This window comes from Pteronotus mesoamericanus, unplaced genomic scaffold (genome assembly GCF_021234165.1).
Source record: "Pteronotus mesoamericanus isolate MK-2021 breed Mesoamerican mustached bat unplaced genomic scaffold, CSHL_Meso_final contig_182, whole genome shotgun sequence".
NCBI lineage: Eukaryota > Metazoa > Chordata > Mammalia > Chiroptera > Mormoopidae > Pteronotus > Pteronotus mesoamericanus.
Window position 1 is genome coordinate 26,336,003 of NW_026555078.1, and position 19,957 is coordinate 26,355,959.

Here is a 19,957-nt window from a genome sequence, read left to right on the forward strand (position 1 = left end):
TGTTCCCAATCTGAAGGGGACCACTTTTAGTTTCTGCTCAGTGAGTATGATGCTGGCAGTGGGTTGGTCATATATGGCCTTTATTATGTTTAGGTATGTTCCCTCTAATCCCATTTTGCTGAGAGTTTTTATCATAACTTTGTGTTGCATTTTTATCAAATGCCTTTTCTGCATCTATTGATATGATCATGTGGTTTTTATTCTTCATTTTGTTTATGTGGTGAATCTTATTTATTGATTTGTGAATGTTGTACCAAACTTGCATTTCTGGAATAAATCCCACTTGATGATGGCGTATGATATTTTTGATACATTGCTGTATTCAGTTTGCTAACATTTTATTGAAGATTTTAGTGTTTATGTTCATCAGGGACATTGACCTATAATTTTCTTTCTTTGTAGTGTCTTTATCTGATTAGGCAGCACAATCTCAGACATTGCTTGTACCCAATATTTTATCAGATATATCTCCCCAGGCAAGGGAAACAAGTAAAAAAATAAACTAATGGGACTACATCTACCTAAAAAGTTTTTGCACAGCAAAGGAAACCATCAACAAAATAAAAAGACAGTCCACTGAGTGGGGGAACATATTTTCTGATACATCTGATAAAGGGTTAATAGCCAAAATTTATAAAGACCCCCCAATTCAAAAAATATGCAAAGAACCTGAATAGACATTTCTCCAAAGAGGACATGCAGATGGCCAATAGACATATGAAAAAATGCTCAATGTCACTAATAATCAGAGAAATGCAAAGTAAAACCACAATGAGGTATCATCTCAAACCTGTTGATATGGCTATCATCAATAAATCAACAAACAACAAGTGCTGATGAAGATGTGGAGAAAGGGCAGCCCTTTTGCACTGCTGGTATGAATGCAGATTGGTGCAGTCACTGTGGAAGGCAGTATGGAGATATCAAAAAATTAAAAATAGATTTGCCTTTTGACCCAGTGATCCCACTTCTGGGAATATATTCAAAAGAACACAAAACACTAATTCAAAAGAACATAAGCACCCCTATGTTCATGGCAGTGTTATTTACAATTGACAACATATGGAAACAGCCTGTGTCCGTCAGTAGATGAGTGGATAAAACAAGTATGGGACATTCAAACAATGGACTACTACTTGGCTGTTAAAAGGAAGAAAATCTTACCCTTTGCAACAGTATGGATGGACCTGGAGAATATTATGCTTAGTGAAATAAGCCGGTCAGAGAAAGACAAATACCATATGATTTCATTCATATGTGGAATCAAATGAACGAAGTGAACTAATAAGAAACATGAGGACAGCCTCATAGATGGAGAGGAGGATGGCAGCTGGTGGGGGAGAGGTAAGGGGGTGGAGGGATAGAGGAAAAAGGAAAAGGACTCATGGGCATGGACAACAGTGTGGTGATTGCTGAGGTGAGGGGTATTTAAGGGGACCAAATGGTAATGGAAAAAAAATACAATAAAGATTAAATCAATAAAGAAATAAAATTTAAAAGAAGAAAAATAATGGCAATATCTAGTTTTATAAAAGATCAGAAGCTAAAAGCAGCCACTTTAGAATTGTTTGGAGAATTCTTTTATTATTTGCTTCCATGTTACCAAACAATAAGATTATGTATCTACCTTTTGGTTTCTCAATGTTAGGCCTTGTCTTTGACTTCTCACTATGGAATTTGAGGTTTTAATCCCCCCTTTTTTGCCTGTCCTCACTATATGCATGCACTATTTTCATCACCCCATTCTCACAACATATTTATCTGTTTGATTCAATAAATACTAGTGTTTATATCACAATGATTACAAATATGCTGTTTATTACTTCTCCATTTCTGTGTTTTCCATTTTTTTCTGAGAGTTGATAACTGTCTGGTTTTGTCATTTGCTTAGTTTTATGTACTTACCACTGACTATTAATTGTCTAAATCTCTACTTGTTACATTAATGAAAGCAATATTCTATCAATGTCATTTTCTTAAACAAGTATGTCTTCTTTCTATCCTCCCACCTGATTGACAGTTTGGCTAGTTGTAGTATTCCAGGCTAGTGATAATTTCTCTTCAGAAATTTAAAAGTGACCCTGGCTGATATGGCTCAGTGGATTGAGTGCTGGCCTGCAAACCAAAGTATTGCTGGTTTGATTCCCAGTCAGGGCACCTGCCTACGTTGCAGGCCAGGTTCTTAGTAGGGAGTGTGCGAGAGGCAACCGCACATTGATGTTTCTCTCACTCTCTTTCTCTCTCCCTTCCCCTCTGTCTAAAAAGAAATAAATAAATAATCTTAAAAAATAAAGTTAAAAAAAATTGGAAAGTCATAATACCACTTTGGTTTACTGTCTAATAATTCCGTTAAGCAACTTGAAGCCATTGTGTGATTTGTGAGAAACATGTGACCTGTTTTCTCTTGCTGAAAGTTTGGGGTGTCTTCTCTGTCCTGTAGTTCTGAAACTTACTCATGATATACCTTAGTATGGGTCTGTTTTTATTAGTTTTACTGAGCAATGACTGGGTTGCCTTTTCAATCTGTAAAGAGCATGTATTGATTTTACCCCCTATGTTCTTCACCTTCTCTCTCCCACTGCCTTTCTCTGTTTTTTTTTCCTCTCTTACTGTTCTTTTATTTGGATATTGTACTTACTGGAAAAATCCTCTAACTTCCTTGGATTTCTCCCAATTTCCTATTTTCAAATTATTATTTTTTTTTGCTATACTTTATGCAAGGTATCCTCAATATTACTTTCTAACTTTTTTGTATGTAATAATGCTTTTTTCCCCTTAGTTCTATTGGTTTGATACTACTAAAGCTAAATTCAGTTTGGTATGCAAGTATATATTTCTATACTTTAACTGTTTATTATTCTAGATTATTATATTGTAGCTGTATTTATTATAAACAGCCTGTATATTTTGAACATTCTTAACTGGTAAGTTTAATCTGTGTATAGTTATTGACATTAATTATACTTTGATTTACTTATAGAGCATTTTATTTTCCTATTTAAAGTTTTTTTCTTTGCTTTTTCTCTCTGACTTTAGTTTTCTTATTTTCTGCTATATATTTTTATATTTTCAAAATTTTATTTAATATGCATGTATGTTATAAACATTTTTGTAAGCTAACATCTTAAAATACAACATTAAACAAAACATATTGCTAGATAATAATATGATTATAAGATCATCTAATTTGTTGTCTAAAGTATTAAGTAAAAGCTGAAAGAGTATGACAGCATTTTAGGACCAACCTAAATCTCCAAGAGGAAAAAATTTAAAGTCCAAGGCTAAAACACTAAAATGCATCTTAAAGGAAGGTAAAACAATACATGGAGTCCTAGACAGTTTAAAAATTGATATCAATATTACAGAAAATTAAAACAAAAAATTCCTGCATGTTTTCCAAACCATCCATCCAGATCATATCTTGATAATGGAAAAAAAATTGAGCTTTTAAAAAGAAAAGACAAAATAATGGCACAGATTGACAATAATATGCTATATTTTGGATTGATTGAGGTTTTCTTTAATCTCCTGGGTCTCCCCACTGGTATGGAAATATTTCTAACTGATTACTCATAACATGCAGATCAGCATTTTAGCATCAGTATTTGACTTATTATTATCTTTTCTTCTAAATAATTTAAGGACCTCTGTTCACCTTCTCATCTTTCAAATTATTGTCTTGTATTTTGGTTCTACATTGTTTGAATCTTTTTGTTTTAATTATCATATTATTGCTTTATATAATTTTAGTATTTACTTAGAGCTATCTACATGTCTATTTGTTTCTTTGCTAACACTATTTTATGCATTGTTGGCCTTCTTTTCAGTTTAGTTTCTGTAGATTGCCTCTCTATTATCTATTATATAATATCCAACTTTCTGGAACATACTTCTTACAGGAAACCTTCCTACATTATTCCTGAGCAACTCTAATGCATATCATCACCATATTTTATCTTCATATGCCTGCATATTAACATATGTAAATTATTTTTCTTTTGTTGCTTTGTGTTCATAAGCACAGTACCAGTTGTTGGGTGATCTGGATCTTAGGCCTTCCCTAAGGACACATATGTTGTGATCCTTTGGATGGTTACTCTGGCAAAGGAAGGAATGCCTAACTTACATCACAGGGTACTTATAAGGAATAAATGGGAAAAAGAGACATGAATGAGTTTCACTTGTAGAATTCTGCCTGTTTGAGGGGATATTATTATTTCATTTCTCTCCTCTTCAGATTTTAAGCCTGGTGATGGTGTAGAATATGGTGCATCTCCTTGGTAATCCTTTCTTAGTGCATATTGGTGATTTACTGACTTAAAGCAATGAAGTGTTGGCAAGGTTTTAGGAAATTTAGGTACAATGACATAAAACAAACTAGAACTTAAAAATGTAGAAGTGAGCTAGTGGTGGCTGGGGAATAGGAGAGTATAAGTCTCAGAATCACAGTTTGATCCTTTAACATAATGCAGGTCCAGAATGACTTGGAGGACTTTATAACACTTTTCATTTTTAAGATTGTCTCAGTTGCTGTGCTCTCCAAAGGTAATTTGATTTACTAGGAACTCATGAACTGGATGTGTGATTTTTTTAAAAAGAGAACTGTGAGGCAGGGAAGACAGAGTCCATTAAAGAAAAGCATTCTGTTTGAAAAGAAGTAATGCAGATTTCCTAGAAACCATAACAGTGTAAAAGTTGTTGTCACTGGGCATTCAAACAATAGGAACATCCTCTTTGTAGTATGCATTTGAATACAGATCTGGGAGGTCCAGAAGCTAGATTTCTGGGAGACTGGGGAGAGCTGAATTATAGAACATCAGAGAAAGATGGGGAATAGCAATTTTTAAAAAATGGGTGAGACATTTAAAGGTCTATGGAGAGGATATAGTTGAAGGGGGAGGGAGTAGGTGGAATTGTGAGCAGAGTAGGGAAAGTGTGAAATATAGTAAGTAGATGAATATGTAAGAACAGTAAAATTGCTAGGTAGTTGAAAGATGTTTGAGACTGATGATAATGAATTTATAGTGGAACCAATCTGCCCTGTTGTATGTTCAAAATTATTACTTTCTTGAACAGTTATTAACACAGGTTGATAGTTGAGCCAGGATTCAGATTTTGATGGAGGCTATAATGTAGAGACAGAGATGCTAAAGAATTCAGGTTGTATAGTATTGTTGAAATTATAGGGCTATGTAAAGGAGAAAAGTGGAGAATCGAAAGGGTTGGTAGAGGGAGAAAAAGTATATCTACTAGCGGACTGAAGTTTCAATAAAGTAGAAATACTATTACAGTTAATGGAATTGGATTATTTAGTTTAACAGAGAAGGAGATATGTTCAGACATCAGGACCACTCAATTCAAGACTTCAGAGCTGGTAAAAGTTCTTAGGACATGACAAATTTCAGATTATGACCATCAAAGTAGGTGTTTGAGGAGAAGTGGAAAGATTGTTGGAGTTGAATTGGTGAAGAAACTGTGAGGCCAGATTGTTGAAAGGGTCATCCACATGGATAATGAAGTTACCTAGGATTATGGCAGGATTTTACATGAGTTTAGACTTGAGAAATGTTTAGGAGATATATGAAATAATAACTTTGAATTTTCTGTTCTCATGGAATATTCACCGGCATGAATCTTATGTCCCACCAAGCATGTAATTCTGTGCACATAAACACATAATGTGCTTTCCCCACATTTGTATTAGTTAAGATTTTCCCATGCCTAACAATTTTAAAACTTTGTGGTTAATAATAACCATCATTTCTTTTATTCATGAGTCTGTGGATCAACTGGGTAGGTTTTGCTAACTTGGGCTAGGTTTGGCTTATCTCAACTAAGTTTCTGCATGCATCTGTGGTAGGCTGCTGCATTGGTTGGTGGCTGACTGGTCTATGATGACTCAAATGGATTATGTGGTCTCTCATTATCCAAAAGCCTTCTTCACATGGTAGCCGGCAGGATTCCAAGACCACAAGGGAATGTTCTCCACCTCTTGAGGTTTAAGCTTAGATCTAGCTCAATATCACTTACACCACATCCTTTTGGCCAAAGCAAGTCATAAGGCCAGCCTGTAATCAAGGGTGGGGAAAGATACCTTATCTCTTGATAGAAGAGTTGAAAAGTCACATTGCCAAGGGTTGTGGATACAGGAAAGGAAATAACTACAGGTGTTTTTTTCTTTTCCAATCTACTACAACATTCTGTGTCTGAGAATGCAAGATGTAGGTGAAACCCATGCACCTGGCTATTACAGGTCTGTCTTCCTGTACTGTCACCCCCCCCTGATTGTCCTGTATCCTTGCACAAGAAAGGTTGTTGATCATACCTTTTCTGATTATAAAGCAAGAAGGAAAGAGGATAGGAAATAATATCAGCTGAGTTCATTAGTGATAATCAAATGAGAGAATTGATTTGTATTTTATTATTTTTTATTTTTATTTTTTTAAGATTTTAGTTATTTACTTTTAGAGAGAGGGGAAGGGAGGGAGAAAGAGAGGGAGAGAAACATCAATTGGTTGCCTCTTGCACAACCCCAACTGGGGCCTTGGTCTGCAACCCAGGCATGTGCCCTGACTAAGAATTAAACCAGTTACCTTTTGGCTCACAGGCCAGCGCTCAATCCACTGAATCACACCAGCCAGGGCTGATTTGTATTTTAAATGACTTTATCATGGAGAGATATTATTTTTATGCTGATAGCATCTTGCATCTCTTTAATGTGGGAATCCAGAAAAATGACTTGAAAAATTAATAATGCAGAGATGTCTTCTGGCTATTGTTCGTTATGCTATTTGTCCAGAAAGGAGGAAAGCTGATGATTGAAAGTTCTCCATTAAACCTCCGTGTTCTGTAATGCATTTGTTGTGTTTGATATTCTCTTCCACCAGGAGAAACCCAGGGATTTGTGTGCTTAGAGCTCAGAGGTGGGGAAAGAGGCAGAGAGCCACTGGAAGGCAGAAGTGGGCCCTGAAGACTGGAAAGTATGGAGTGAAATGAAGCAGAAAATGAATGAGCAGATGTAACTGATGGAAAACATAGAACCAAGAAGTTGTTGTCAAGGGTGGTAGTATAGAAGCAGGGAATTTTTGAGAATGGCCTATAAGTATCCAGTATTACCAATGGGTGAAGTAAAAATTCCCAACAAATCAAAATGCCCATCAGTAGATGAGTGGATAAAAAAGCTATGGTACATTTCTACGATGGAATACTACTCTGCCATGAAAAAGAAAAAATTTATCCTTTGCAACAGCATGGATGGACCTGGAGAACATTATGCTAAGTGAAATAAGCTAGTCAAAGAAAGACAAGTACCATATAATTTCTCTCCCATGTGGAATCTGAAGAACAAACTGAACTAACAAGCAAAATAGAGACAGGCTCATACAGAGCAGGGGTTGAGCAAAAAAGAAGAGAGAGAAAGAACTCAAGGGCATGAACAATAGTATGGCGATTGCGGGGTGGGTGAGGATGGGTGGAGCTGGAATAGGGTGAGGGGGAATAAATGGTGATTAAAAAAAAATTTCAGCAAGGAATTAGATACAATTAGTGACCTGATCTAAAGGTTATGAGGGTGAGTCATAAAATAAGAAAAAATTCTTATTTTACTTACAGTATTGAATATAACACCCCCGTCCAATCTTATGATGTGAAAGAAATCATGAGTCTGAGTTATGTGTTGTGGTGAAACGTTAACAACACAGCAGCAACTATTGAGTTTTCTATAACATTATTTTTGATGTTTAAAGATAGAATACTTAGAGAAAATTACACCAATCTTAATGTAGAGATCAAAGAATCTTCAGTAAGTGAATACACCTAGTAATTACCAGCCATATTAAGAAACCAAATATTGCCAGAGCCCCTCCATTCCCTTCATAGTTACCACCTCTCTCCCAACAAAGAGAGCTACTATCTTGACTTCTAATTCCATAAGGGAGTTCCACCTGTTTTTAAGCTTTTTATAAATGAAATGATACAGAATATACTTCAGTGTCTGGCCTTTTTTGCTCAACATAAGGCTTTTTAGATTCATTCTCGTTATTGCATATAGTTCCAGTCTGTTCATGTTTATTTTTGGGTAGTATTCCATTAAGTGAATGTGTGATTATTTATTTATCCATTATACTAAAGATGGTTATTTGGGTTATTTCAAGTTTTAAGAATTTCATCACATTTTAAAACCAAGTCATTTCACTTGGAGTTTTTATTATAACGAATGCATTAAATTCTTTTTGATACAAAATGATGAAGAATGAGGTAATGACAAAAAAACTTTCCAAATAATGCTAGCTTATTTGTGTATTATTCATTTTGAATAGGAGTTTTTGAACTTCTATTCGAAAGGAAACTTTGGAGTTATATTTGGGAGCAAAAAGGAGTTTGGTTTGATCAGAGCACTATTGCTATGCAAAGACATAATGGGAAATGACCCAGCAGTGTAGTCAGAGATATGATAGAGGACCTTGAAGGCCTGTAGAAAATATTGTTTAAACCAATGTCTATCATGAGCTCCTAGAGCTTATGCTGTGTGTTATCTTTTAGGAAGATCAATATTATAGTGATTATTGCGGGTAAGGACAGGAAGACTGCATAGCAGTTGGTTGTCATGGGAAATGCACCAAGAATCTGGAAGACTAGGTCTGAGTGATGCTTCTGTTGTTTCTTAGTTGTGTGACAAGTTATTTGACTTGTCGGAGCCTTAGTTTCCTCATATGAACATTAGGGATAAACATTCTGCTATTGTGAGAATGAACCGAGTTTGTTGATGTTAGAAATTACAGGTTATATAGAGTTCTAGGGCCTGCACAGATCTCTATTGTGCCAGGTGGGGATAAGAGGGTGGCTAGAATTTAATATCCTTTATTCAGCCATGTACAGAATGCCCACGTTGAAGCAGGTACTAATGTGCTTAGTTAAATTTTACATTATGCTCTTGGTATATCAAGTTCCAGAGTGTGGTCAGATAGTGAAGTGGTGAGGAGCAAGGGGTCCGAAGCCAGACTGCCTTGTATTTGAATCTCGCCTCCTCCTTTTACTAGCTGCATAAACTTAGTCACATTAAATACATTTCCTTTCTGGGCTATGTTTTAATGCCACATAGAATTGTTTTGAAAATTAAAATTTTAAATACATATAAAGCTCTTGGAACAGTACTTGGCATGTAGTAATTATTCAGTATTGTTATCATCTTGTCTGACTTCCAAGTAACAATGAAGAATCTTGTTTTCTGCTTGGTTTACTATGTGGAAGTATATGGTACAGGCTTGTTAAAATCTTTGTTGCATCCTTCTGTGATCCTACTCCAGTTTTCTTTTTTTCCATTTTTTTAATGCATTGCCTAATAGGATATATTTTTGAGTTTTCTTAAAATCGGTCCTCTTCTGAATATATTTTACACATCTCCTATGGCTGTGGTCTGGCCAGCAGTGAAATTAAAAGAATTTCTCTTTCATACTTGCTGCTGTACCTTTATTCAGGTAACTCAAAGTTACATTAACTGTTTTGTTGTCTATATTTTACTGTTAAATCACGTTGAGTTTATTACTAACTAAAATCCCCCAAATTCATATCATCCACATTTGCTTGTGCTGCAATTTTTTTTCCCTTCATTTGCTAAATGTATTGTTGGCTTAACATATTACTGTATGCCAAGCTTTGTAATGGACACTGGATATATTCTTCAAGTGGTTTAGAGTTTCCTGGGATGTCGTGCACGCAAACAGGGAGGTTTGTCATAAAGGGATACTGTGATAACTGTTATAATGGAGATGTGCAAATATATCTGATAACACAAAGGAAGGACACCTGACTCTCAGAGTCAGACAGAGGGTGAGGGTGAGGCAGTGAAGATGGTGGGGGGAGTGGGAGAAGCCAGAGAAATACACTTGGAGGGGATAATGTTCGTCATAAACCGTAAAACCTTAGCCACCAAGAGTGTGGGAGTGACTAACCCTTCCAGAAGAAGGAACAGCTTGTAATGTCACATGAGGCAGAATGGGCACTTTAGGAACTACGTGTTGCTGAGCATTGAGAGCGTGAGGAACAGGTGTGGGAGAGATGCGGATTAGGTAGGCAGCTACCAGGTCCTGAATGGCTTTCCGTGTGAGAGTAGACAGTGAATACCCCTGTAGCATTAACGCTTTTAGTTTAAGGAAGGACATAATTAGACTGATGTGATTTTAAAAAACAACAGGCTGGTTGCCTGTATAGTGTGATCTGCGAGTTAAAGGGAGTGAGACTAGAGGTAGGATGACCAATGGAGAGGCTATACCTTGTCCTACAAGGAAGAAAAAACATGAAGTCCCGACTAAGGCACGGCTTTGCAAATGGGGAAGAAGGGGCTTTTTTGAGAGATTTAAAAAGTAGATATGTATTGGGTACTTGGGCACTTGGAATGGTAAGATCCTCAGGACATGACCAGCAACTGTGTATACAGTGGGGAAGGGAGGAGCTGAGGCTCAGCCCCAAGTCCGAGGAACTGGGTAGGCACTGCTGTCGTTCACAAGAATGGGAGATGGAGGATTGACTCAGGAGCAGAGAAGGGTTCCCTTTGGGACCTACCACCATTGAACACCCACGGGACATAGAAGTGGAATGCATGGAAGACATTTGGCTTCTGTTTCAGGAACACATTGGAGAGTTTTGTGCTAAGAAGTGAACCTGGGAATCATCCATCTGTAGAAGTCAGCTAAACATGGATATGCATTAAATCAACCAGGAAAGGGCTGAGGATGATCCTGAAGAGAATCCTCACACATAATGGTAGCATGGAGAAGGGCAGCCCTAGAAAATGATTTGGAAAGAAATGACTGTGGGGGAGTTGGCTAAAACCCAGGAGAAAGTGGTAGCATAGAGCCCCTGTCAGAGAGTTTACAAAATATTTTGTGATATTGGAGTGGTGTTGGACATGACTATAGAAAATGTGCTTTTCTCTGAAGTGGAGCCCAGAGCAGGTGCCCCTCAGGGTGGACTGCCTTGCTTTGGAGGAATCTGCCTGCATCAGAGATGAGGAGAATGTCCTGTCACCGCGGCCACGTTCCAGTAGGTCCTCAGTCTTTACATTCTGGTGCAGAACTGGAACTGTTTTTTAGTTTGAGTGGATAAAGACTCTCCTATGTTTTCCCTTCTCTTTCTTTTAGAGATGAGAATTCAGGTAGAAATGACTTTTCTTTGCAGAGTTAAACAGACGTACCACAGTTCCTTTAAAGATTTTTGTTAACCAAGGAATGACATCTACAGCAACACTACTTTTATTCTTTAATTTAACCCTGAGTTTTTCATGCACTTTGATTGTGGGTTTCTTCAGAGCAGAAGCAAGGCGTATTTACCTTAAAGTCCCCAGGACGCAACTCCGGATCTTGGCTTGGAGAGGTTCTCAACAAATGCTTAGTTTTGTCCAATTAATTTAAACTTTACTTCTGTCATTTACACTATTATAGGTGTCCTCATCCCCCACCCCTCCTTTGCCCAGCTCCACCCAGTCCTCACCACCCCCTTCCCTCAGACCATGACCACGTTATTGTTATGCCTGTGTGTTCTTTGGCTGACCCCTTCACTTTCTTTCATCCATTCTCCCCCACCCCTCTGACAGCTGTCAGTCTGTTCCATGTATCTGTTCCTTTGTTTCTGTCCTGTTCATGGGTGTATTTTGTTCATTAGACTCCACATATATGTGGGATGGTTACATAGTTCCATTTTTTAGGGTTTCCAAGTTCCTTTGAATCTTCTTACGTCTCAACATCTCATGTCATTGAATTGTGCTAACTCATCTTCTGAATTTTATTGATGCTACTCTTTTGATCTACCTAAAGTTCAGTGCCTTTTTTTCTCCCCAAGTGTTCAAGTGAAATGAGAATTTATTTTAAGGCTTCATTTATGCCACAACATTTGAGAGTGGGAATTGAAACAGAGCCAGGCTTGAGGACATCAAGGTTGGAACAAAAAACTGTCAGGATGCTTCTGCAACTCTTTCACTTCCACAGTGTCTCCTGGTTCTACTTCTCTTTGTTTTTGGTTTTTTTTTCTCTCTCTTTCAAGCTTTTATTTAGAAATATTTCAGTTTTATAGAAAATAATATAACCAAATACATTTTTTTACCTTTCTACCTTAACTGTCAAGAACTTTATGATGCCATAACTTAGAGTCTTATTAATGTCTCCTCTGTTCCACCACCCTAACCAGTTCCCCCTTGTTGGTTAGAATTAAGCTCAGGGTAAGTTATGTTAGATTTCTTGCAACCCTTCTGGGAGACAGAATTAGTACTAAGGACATCACGGACTCCATGAGATTGGAGGTGATGATCAGATTAGAAGCTTCCGGGTTCACTGCTGTATCTTCCCTCCCTGTATCAGGAATGCGGTTATCCTGTCTTCCCAGGTGGCTTATTATGTGCTTCCAAAAAAGTAACTATGGGACCTTCGTTGATTTAAGAAAGCCTGTGCTATATTTCCATTTGTATAATGCTGTATTTGGAATTTTAAGCTTTTCAACAAAATATGATTTGTTCTGCTGCTGTTCCCTTTGGACATTCTTTTCTGTGACTATTTCTAGAAGATGATAGGCTTTGGTAGGTTATGTACCCATTTAGAGATTACTCTTCACTTTCTCAAATTTAGTGCTTATCATGACTGTGACCGGAGGTAGTGGAACCAACAATGGTGTTTGCCTATTCTCCCCATATGCACAGAAATATTTTCTATTTGCTTGCCTGTAAGATTTGGATTCCTTTTTCAGACATTTTTCTGTTTGGAGCTATTATAAAGTAAGAAATAAAAATAAGTATTTTAGAGAAAAAATCTTATAGGAGAAGTAATAAAAGGTCTGAACTCATCACCCTATTTCTACTATATATTGCATTTGAGCAATTCTATCCTTTGGTTTTTTCTCTGTGCTATTTATACTGCACTTATGAAAATAAATTGTGTCTTTCTTAGCTAATGAAATATTTTGTGTAAGAATTCACCAATAGCTTATTTTTGAGTGGGAAGAAATCTGCATTCCAAAAAAGTTTTGTTATAATTTCAGCTTTTTTGTTGACAAAGTCAGAGCTATATTATGATTATGTTATTAGTATATAAGTGGGTGATGATCAAGTTCATGAAGGTAAGCCATTGTACTGTTTTCTTTTCTGAAACCCTATGCCATTTCTTTTCTTTTATTCAGGGAATCAGCAGTCTCTTCAGTTCTTTAAAAGTGGTGCGTCTCTTGCGACTGGGCCGTGTTGCTAGGAAATTGGACCATTACTTAGAGTACGGAGCCGCGGTCCTTGTGCTCCTGGTATGTGTGTTTGGACTGGTTGCCCACTGGTTGGCCTGCATATGGTACAGCATTGGGGACTACGAGGTCATCAATGAAGTCACGAACAACATCCAGAAAGACAGCTGGCTATACCAGCTGGCCTTGAGCATTGGGACTCCGTATCGATTCAATACCAGTACAGGGATATGGGAAGGAGGACCCAGCAAGGATTCACTGTACGTGTCCTCTCTCTACTTTACCATGACAAGCCTTACAACCATAGGATTTGGAAACATAGCTCCTACCACAGATGTGGAGAAGATGTTTTCGGTGGCCATGATGATGGTTGGCTGTAAGTATCTTGCTTTAAATTTTTTTTTTTTTTTTACTTTACAAATGATTGTTGTTGGCACTTTTCCATGCTCCAATCCCTGGCAGGATGAAAAGGAAACTACTTTGTTTTCTAAAGGTGTTTAATCCATATCATTTTCATTGGTTTGATTTTTATTCAAGTTTAGAAAGTGAAAAATGCAAAATAATATATTTTACTTTTCAGAATATGTTAACACATTTAAAATAGTGTGGCTAGAGTGAGACAAGAATCCAAATGGAAACTGTGATTCAATTCTGTTCACAATGTTGTACCTGGCAGAGCTCTTTCCCAGGGAGACCAGAATCTAGACAGGCAGCACCTGGCACATTCCATAGGTTTTGTTGGCAATGAATTCAATTCCAGAAAAGCAGGCAGGATCTGTTGTGAGATACATAGCTTAGAAAATATTTTACCAAATAACTGAATTAAAGTTGACTTCAAGATATAGTTTTATGCAGGTTTTACAACGAGACTAGTAAAAAAGGTTTATAATTTCCATTACAAACACTCTAGGTTGGATATATGCCTGTTTGAGATAATGTAAGGATTAGTAAATATAAACCTATCCAGCAATGACAAGAGTATCTAGGGTTTAGCATGGTACCTGGATACAAAATGTCTTGGGGGAGTTCTTAGGAGTGGAGCACTCTCTAAAAGAGCCAAAGGCCACATATTCTATACTCAGAGAGACTGGGTGATGTCAGAAGACCAGAACACAAAGGAAATACATACCAAAGAAATTGTAAAATAAGATCTTAGGTCCATGGCTGATGTGGATAAGTGGATTTAGCACTGGCCTGCAAACCAAAGGGTCACTAGTTTGATTCCCAGTCAGGGCTCATGCCTGGGTTTTGCGCCAGGTCCCCACTAGGGGGCACAAGAGAGGCAACCACACATTGATGTTTCTCTCCCTCTCTTCCTCTCTTCCTTCCTACCTCTAAAAATAAATAAATAAAAATCTAAAAAAAAAGATCTTAGGGAGTAGTCACCACTATTCATACCTTTGAGTTGACTTAGATGATTTATCCAAACCTAGTTTTGATACCTAAAGTAACCTTTATATCATTATATTGGAGTTTTGATATATATGTTATTAGATGCTTTTAAGCCTTTGGATCATGGTCATTGGTTTGGGTGTAAGCCATCCTTTTCAAGTTTTCACGTTGCAGAGATTTACATTTTGACACTGATGGGAAAGATGTTAGACCCCAAGAGTGCCAGCTGTCCAATGAGGGGTCAATATCTTGGGTTTAAGCAAAGTAGTTTTCAGGGTTCAGAATGTCTGAGAGCTATTGGAGCACTTATGTTAATAGTTGTTTAGTTTCTGTCCCTCTACCTCCTTTGTGCAGGTACACAAACAAGAACTCACAGGTTCTCTTTGCTGGTTAAATGTAACAGTTAGAGGGAGAGTGAGGATTCCAAGTGTTGTTTGCTACAGAGGCTTTTAGGAGAAAAAATATCTGACATTAGGAGATACTGTTGCCTACAAACCAAAATGGTAAGATGTATTGACAAAAAGGTGCTTTACAAATTCAGCAGACAGTGTTTTTTTCCGATGTAGTATTTATGCTTTTACTACTTTTAATATTTATGTAACGCATTTTGCCTTAGGGCATAGTTAGATTTTTAAAAATGTATCTCAAGTTAACTATATACTCACTGGAACTTGCAAAGATAGTCTAGAGAGGACTTGTGTGTTCTTCACCTTGTTATCTCCTAAGTTACATCTTATGAAACTACAGTAAAGACCAGCGCCGACACTGACACATCATGTGTGTCACTCAGGAGGACACTCTGGTGTTCTGTCATGTAGGTAGATTCCTCCAACTACCACTGGAGTCAAGATACAGAATAGCCCCATTCCCACAAAGATGTTGTTGTAAAATAAGATCGTAGGGATCCCTCATGTTGCTGATCTATAGTCATACCTAATCGTTCGCCCAAGCATCCCTAAACCCCTAACCTCTGGCAACTATCGACCTGTTCTTCATCTCTACAATTTTTTTGACTGTGGGAATGTTATATAAGTGGAATCATACAAAATGTGACCTTTTGAAATTGGCTTTTTCCACTCAGCATAATCCCCTTGAGATCCTTTAAGTTGTTGAGTACATCAATAATTTGTTCCTTTTTATTTCTGAGGAGTATTTCATAGTTTAGATCTGTTTACCACTGTTGAACCATTCATCTATTGACAGCATTTTGGTTGTTTCTAGTTTTGAGGTATTACAAATAAAGCTGCTATGAACATTCATGTATAGTTTTCTGTTTGGACATAAGTTCTCAGTTCTCTGGGATAGGTACCTAAGAATGTGATTGCTGGAATATATGGTAAGTAAGTGTATATTGAGTATTTCTTTTAATAAATTGGCCAACTATTTTGCAGAATGGATATATTAGCACAGCTACATTTTTCACAAGAGAGTAATAGGAAAATAAAATCTATTATATGGAGAGTTGAAGAGCACCATTATTCATTTTGTTTCTTAGGCCCCAAACATGGAAATCATCCTAGATATGTCTTTCTTGTATATTTTAGGTGTTCATAACAAGCTCTGTTGGCTTTACTTGCAGAATATATTTGATTATTTCTCTCCACGTCCATAATTTAACACCCAAGACCAAGTCACCGCCATCAATGGCCTAGATGTTTGCCATAATCTCCTATATGTTCTGTTTTGACTCTTGCCCTACAATCTCTACCCTAAGTGGCCCTTTCAAAGTAAGTTAGACCACATCATCCCTTTGCTCAAAGCCCTCCCATGATTTCCAATGCACAGAAAATAACACCCAGATTCCCTATCCCTTTTATTAAAGTCTTAATGGTCTGACGCTTGCCTGCCTCACCCACTTCACTTTCTACCATTCCCACCCTTGCTTATTTTATTCCATCCATGTGAGCCATCTTGCTGTCTAGGTCCACATCAAGCTGAATCCTGTCTCGGGGTTTTTGTTTTTGTTTACCCCTTACAACACCCCTCCCCTGTATTACGTCCTGAATTCATGAGGGCACACACTCAGATTTCCTCTTCAGAGTCTCTTCTCAATGCTACCCTACTGTTAAAAAGACCACTCCAATGCCAGCCACCTTTGTTTTCTGCTCTTTAACCTTTTTTTCTTCCTTGTACCGACCAAGACCTGAAACTGTGTTGCCTCTTCTTTATTTTTTTCATCAGTACGTAAGCTCCACAAGAGTGGGGCCTTACTCTGCCTCTATTTTGCTTTTGTACACCCAACTTGTCAACCATTTTTAATACCATGCTCATTCTAAATTTGTTCTATGAATGAATGAAGTTGAAGATGTCTCTGGAGGTCATAGTGAAGTTCTCCTTTTCTTGAATCCACCCCAGTTAAGTCTCGGATGAGGATACATGCCAGGAAGATGCAGTCTTGGCATTTTGGCCCCGATTCCTTTGTTAAAGCCCTGATGAGCTCATCTGTATTGTTTGCCTTTGGGAGTGTAGTGGCCCCTTTAGCGAATTGCACCAACCCTAAGTTTCTCACAGGCCTGATGATAAGTTTTAAGAGGCTAGTCAGCAGAAGCATCAACAACTCTTTCATCACTCTTTACCACTTACCTCCTGAATCTGCCTACATTGGAAACTCACACAGATTCCGTTGAGTTTTCAAAATTTCATTTGCTTCAGAGCTGATTTTATTCCCTTTCAACTTCATGCATGGCCAATTATATTGTGTATAAACGTTTCTTTCTTCTCTTTTCTTTTCCTTTCCTTCTGTTCCTGTCTTGATTTCATGATGAAAAGTTGGTATTACAGTTGGTCCTTTTCCTTTTCTGAGGTTTTGCTATTTTCTTTCAACATCTGAGCAGTTTTTTTTGGTTTATAAACAAATTTTTGACATCTTTTGCCTGTTGATTTAGGTTTACTTTTTATGTCTCTGAATAAACTTTAGTATCCATAGCCAGAGTGTTCTTAGGAGACCCTTTAAAATTTCCTTCTTAGATCTGGGTCATAGTAATTTCATAGCATGTTTTTCTTCTCAACAACCTAAGGAGATAATAGAAAACTGTCCAGACCCATGAGGTGTTACAGTAACCTCCCACAACTCCAAAATTTATTTGATATACATGCACAAAATGTCAAACAAATATGGCTGTTGCAGATGTTTGCAATCTTAATATAATTTTTTTCCCTATAGTAACACCAAGGAAAACAAACAAACCACCAATGTTTCCATAACTAGTATATGTCAGCAATCATAGACATAGCCAGGGTTTAGTGGTAGTAGGGTGTGTGTGTGTGTGAGAGAGAGAGAGAGGGAGAGAGAAAGAGAGAGATGGGGAAGGAGAGAAAGTGAAGAAGGAGACAGAAAACAGGAAGATTGATGTTTTCAGTTGTGCTAAGATTCTAGTCAGTCCACCCTGGCTGTTTGAGAAGCACCCCTTGTAACCTTATAATGTAGTGACTGAGAGAAATGTTTTATCAAAAGGTTGTTGGAAATACAATATTCTGTTGAGAAAAATAATCACTACTTATAAATGATAGCTTCTTTTTCTGAAGAAAAAGTTTTCATGCCTTCCAGCAAGAAAGACATTTCAGTGGCAGCGCTTTCAGTTCTTAGGTCCTTTCTGACAAATCTTCAAGTAGAATTTATGACTGTGACCTCCCTGGAATTCTGGTCACCTTGTGTTTCCTTTGGATCCCTTCTATGTCAGCAAGATCCCAGGATGTTCCCCTTACCTGTTACCTGGAAATGTCTTAGACCAAATCTTTCATGCTCACATTTGCCCCGGGTGGAGAGAATTCTCCTGCTCAGATTCTAGAACTGAAAAGCTGTTTGGATCTTCTCAATATGTGCCTGCCACCATAATTTATTTCTCTTTTCTCTTTTTCATTGTTGGAAGTTTCTTTTTTAAAACTTGCTGTTCAAGTACAGTTGTCTCCATTTTCCTGCCGCCACTTCTCCTGCCCCACCCGCCCCCGTCTCCCAGTTTATCTTCTCTTGTTTCCACCTCTAGCGTGTCCTGTGCCTCGGGTGACCGGCTCAGCTCCCGCAGCAGCCATTGCTGGCGCAGGGCAGTCCGCTCCCTGCCCCGTTTCTCTGCATCGTCCGTTCACCGTTCGCGCACGAACCTGACCGCTGTGCTGACGCTCACGAAATTCACTACCAAAGGGCTTTTGTGAAAGAGGATATTTTTGCAGTTTAGTTCTGTAGCAGTTGTGGAAAATAGCATTCTTTTTTTTAAGATCAAGATGTGGGTAATCTCTTTGCTCATTTGTTCAGTAAATACTTAATGATGTCTTTCTGAAATGTTTTTTAATCCATTTCATTTATATAATCTTATTATTGAACCCCTAATAATTTTCTTTTTTCTAAAGATTAGCAGGCTGACTAATTTTGCTTCTATTCAGAAAACACCTTTTGCACGGCTGGTTTGTTTTGGTGGCTATAAAAGAAAGGAATATGAATATGGAATTTTTTTTGATATGGTTATCCTTTTAATGTAGCTTATGAATCCTCTTCTAAAGATTTATCAAGAAACTAATGCTCACTTCGTTCCTTCTTCATTACTAAGTAATTACATAAATTGTATTTTAGTTTAATCCAACATTACAGAAAACTATATTTTTGTATCAATGCAATTTTATAAAAAAGAAACAAAAACATAAGTTATGAATAACCTTTGGCTATAATAATTTGTGTTTAACCATAAATTCCTCTCTCTCCATATATATAAAAATTTTACTGTGTATATATATTAATTTCTCTCTCTATAGTTTATTTGCTTTGTTTTATCTTAATGCACTATTAAATAATTTAGTAAACATGTAGACAGAATATTTCAAAGGACTTTAAGGTCAGACTTTGCATTACAGGGTTGGGCTAAAACAGGTTTACAGATTTTTGTATGGTAAATAATACAATAATTACTAAATAATAATACCAAGATAAACTCTCCGTTTTATGTACTCACAACTATAACCTACTTTTGCTGCAGGCTGTATTTTATTTACAAGCTTTTTTACTCATTCCATTGTTGCCTGCTTTGTTGTTAAATTCAGGCAGCCTGACGTGATATTTGATCATTCCAACCTGTCCTGCTGGGATGCCATGAAAAAGTAAAACAAAGCAAAACTAAAAACTGTAAATACAAAAACTGCCAAGGATTAATTGGATTTAGTACCATTAGAAGTATAGCAGGACCATCTGCCAGTAAGATGTGTATCAAGGGAAATTTGGATCTCCATGTGGGTGGTTGTGTTCCACCAGGGCATCACGCCGAGGAGGCTGCCATGCCTCATGGTCTCCAGTTGAAGAGCTCATTTAGCATCCTCTGTGAAGTTCAGAAGAGACCCAGGCTGAGATTATGGGCATTTCCCTTATTCC

At 37.3% G+C, this 19,957-nt stretch overlaps 1 protein-coding gene across 1 annotated transcript in view; it reads left to right on the forward strand.

The window, feature by feature from the left end:
- The window catches only part of KCNH5 (potassium voltage-gated channel subfamily H member 5), a 244,307-nt gene that overhangs the window by 51,009 nt on the left and 173,341 nt on the right, over positions 1–19,957 (forward strand). The window contains exon 7 of the mRNA XM_054567028.1: positions 13,162–13,588. Coding sequence (XP_054423003.1) covers positions 13,162–13,588 — 427 coding nt within the window. The remainder of the gene's footprint in view (positions 1–13,161; positions 13,589–19,957) is intronic.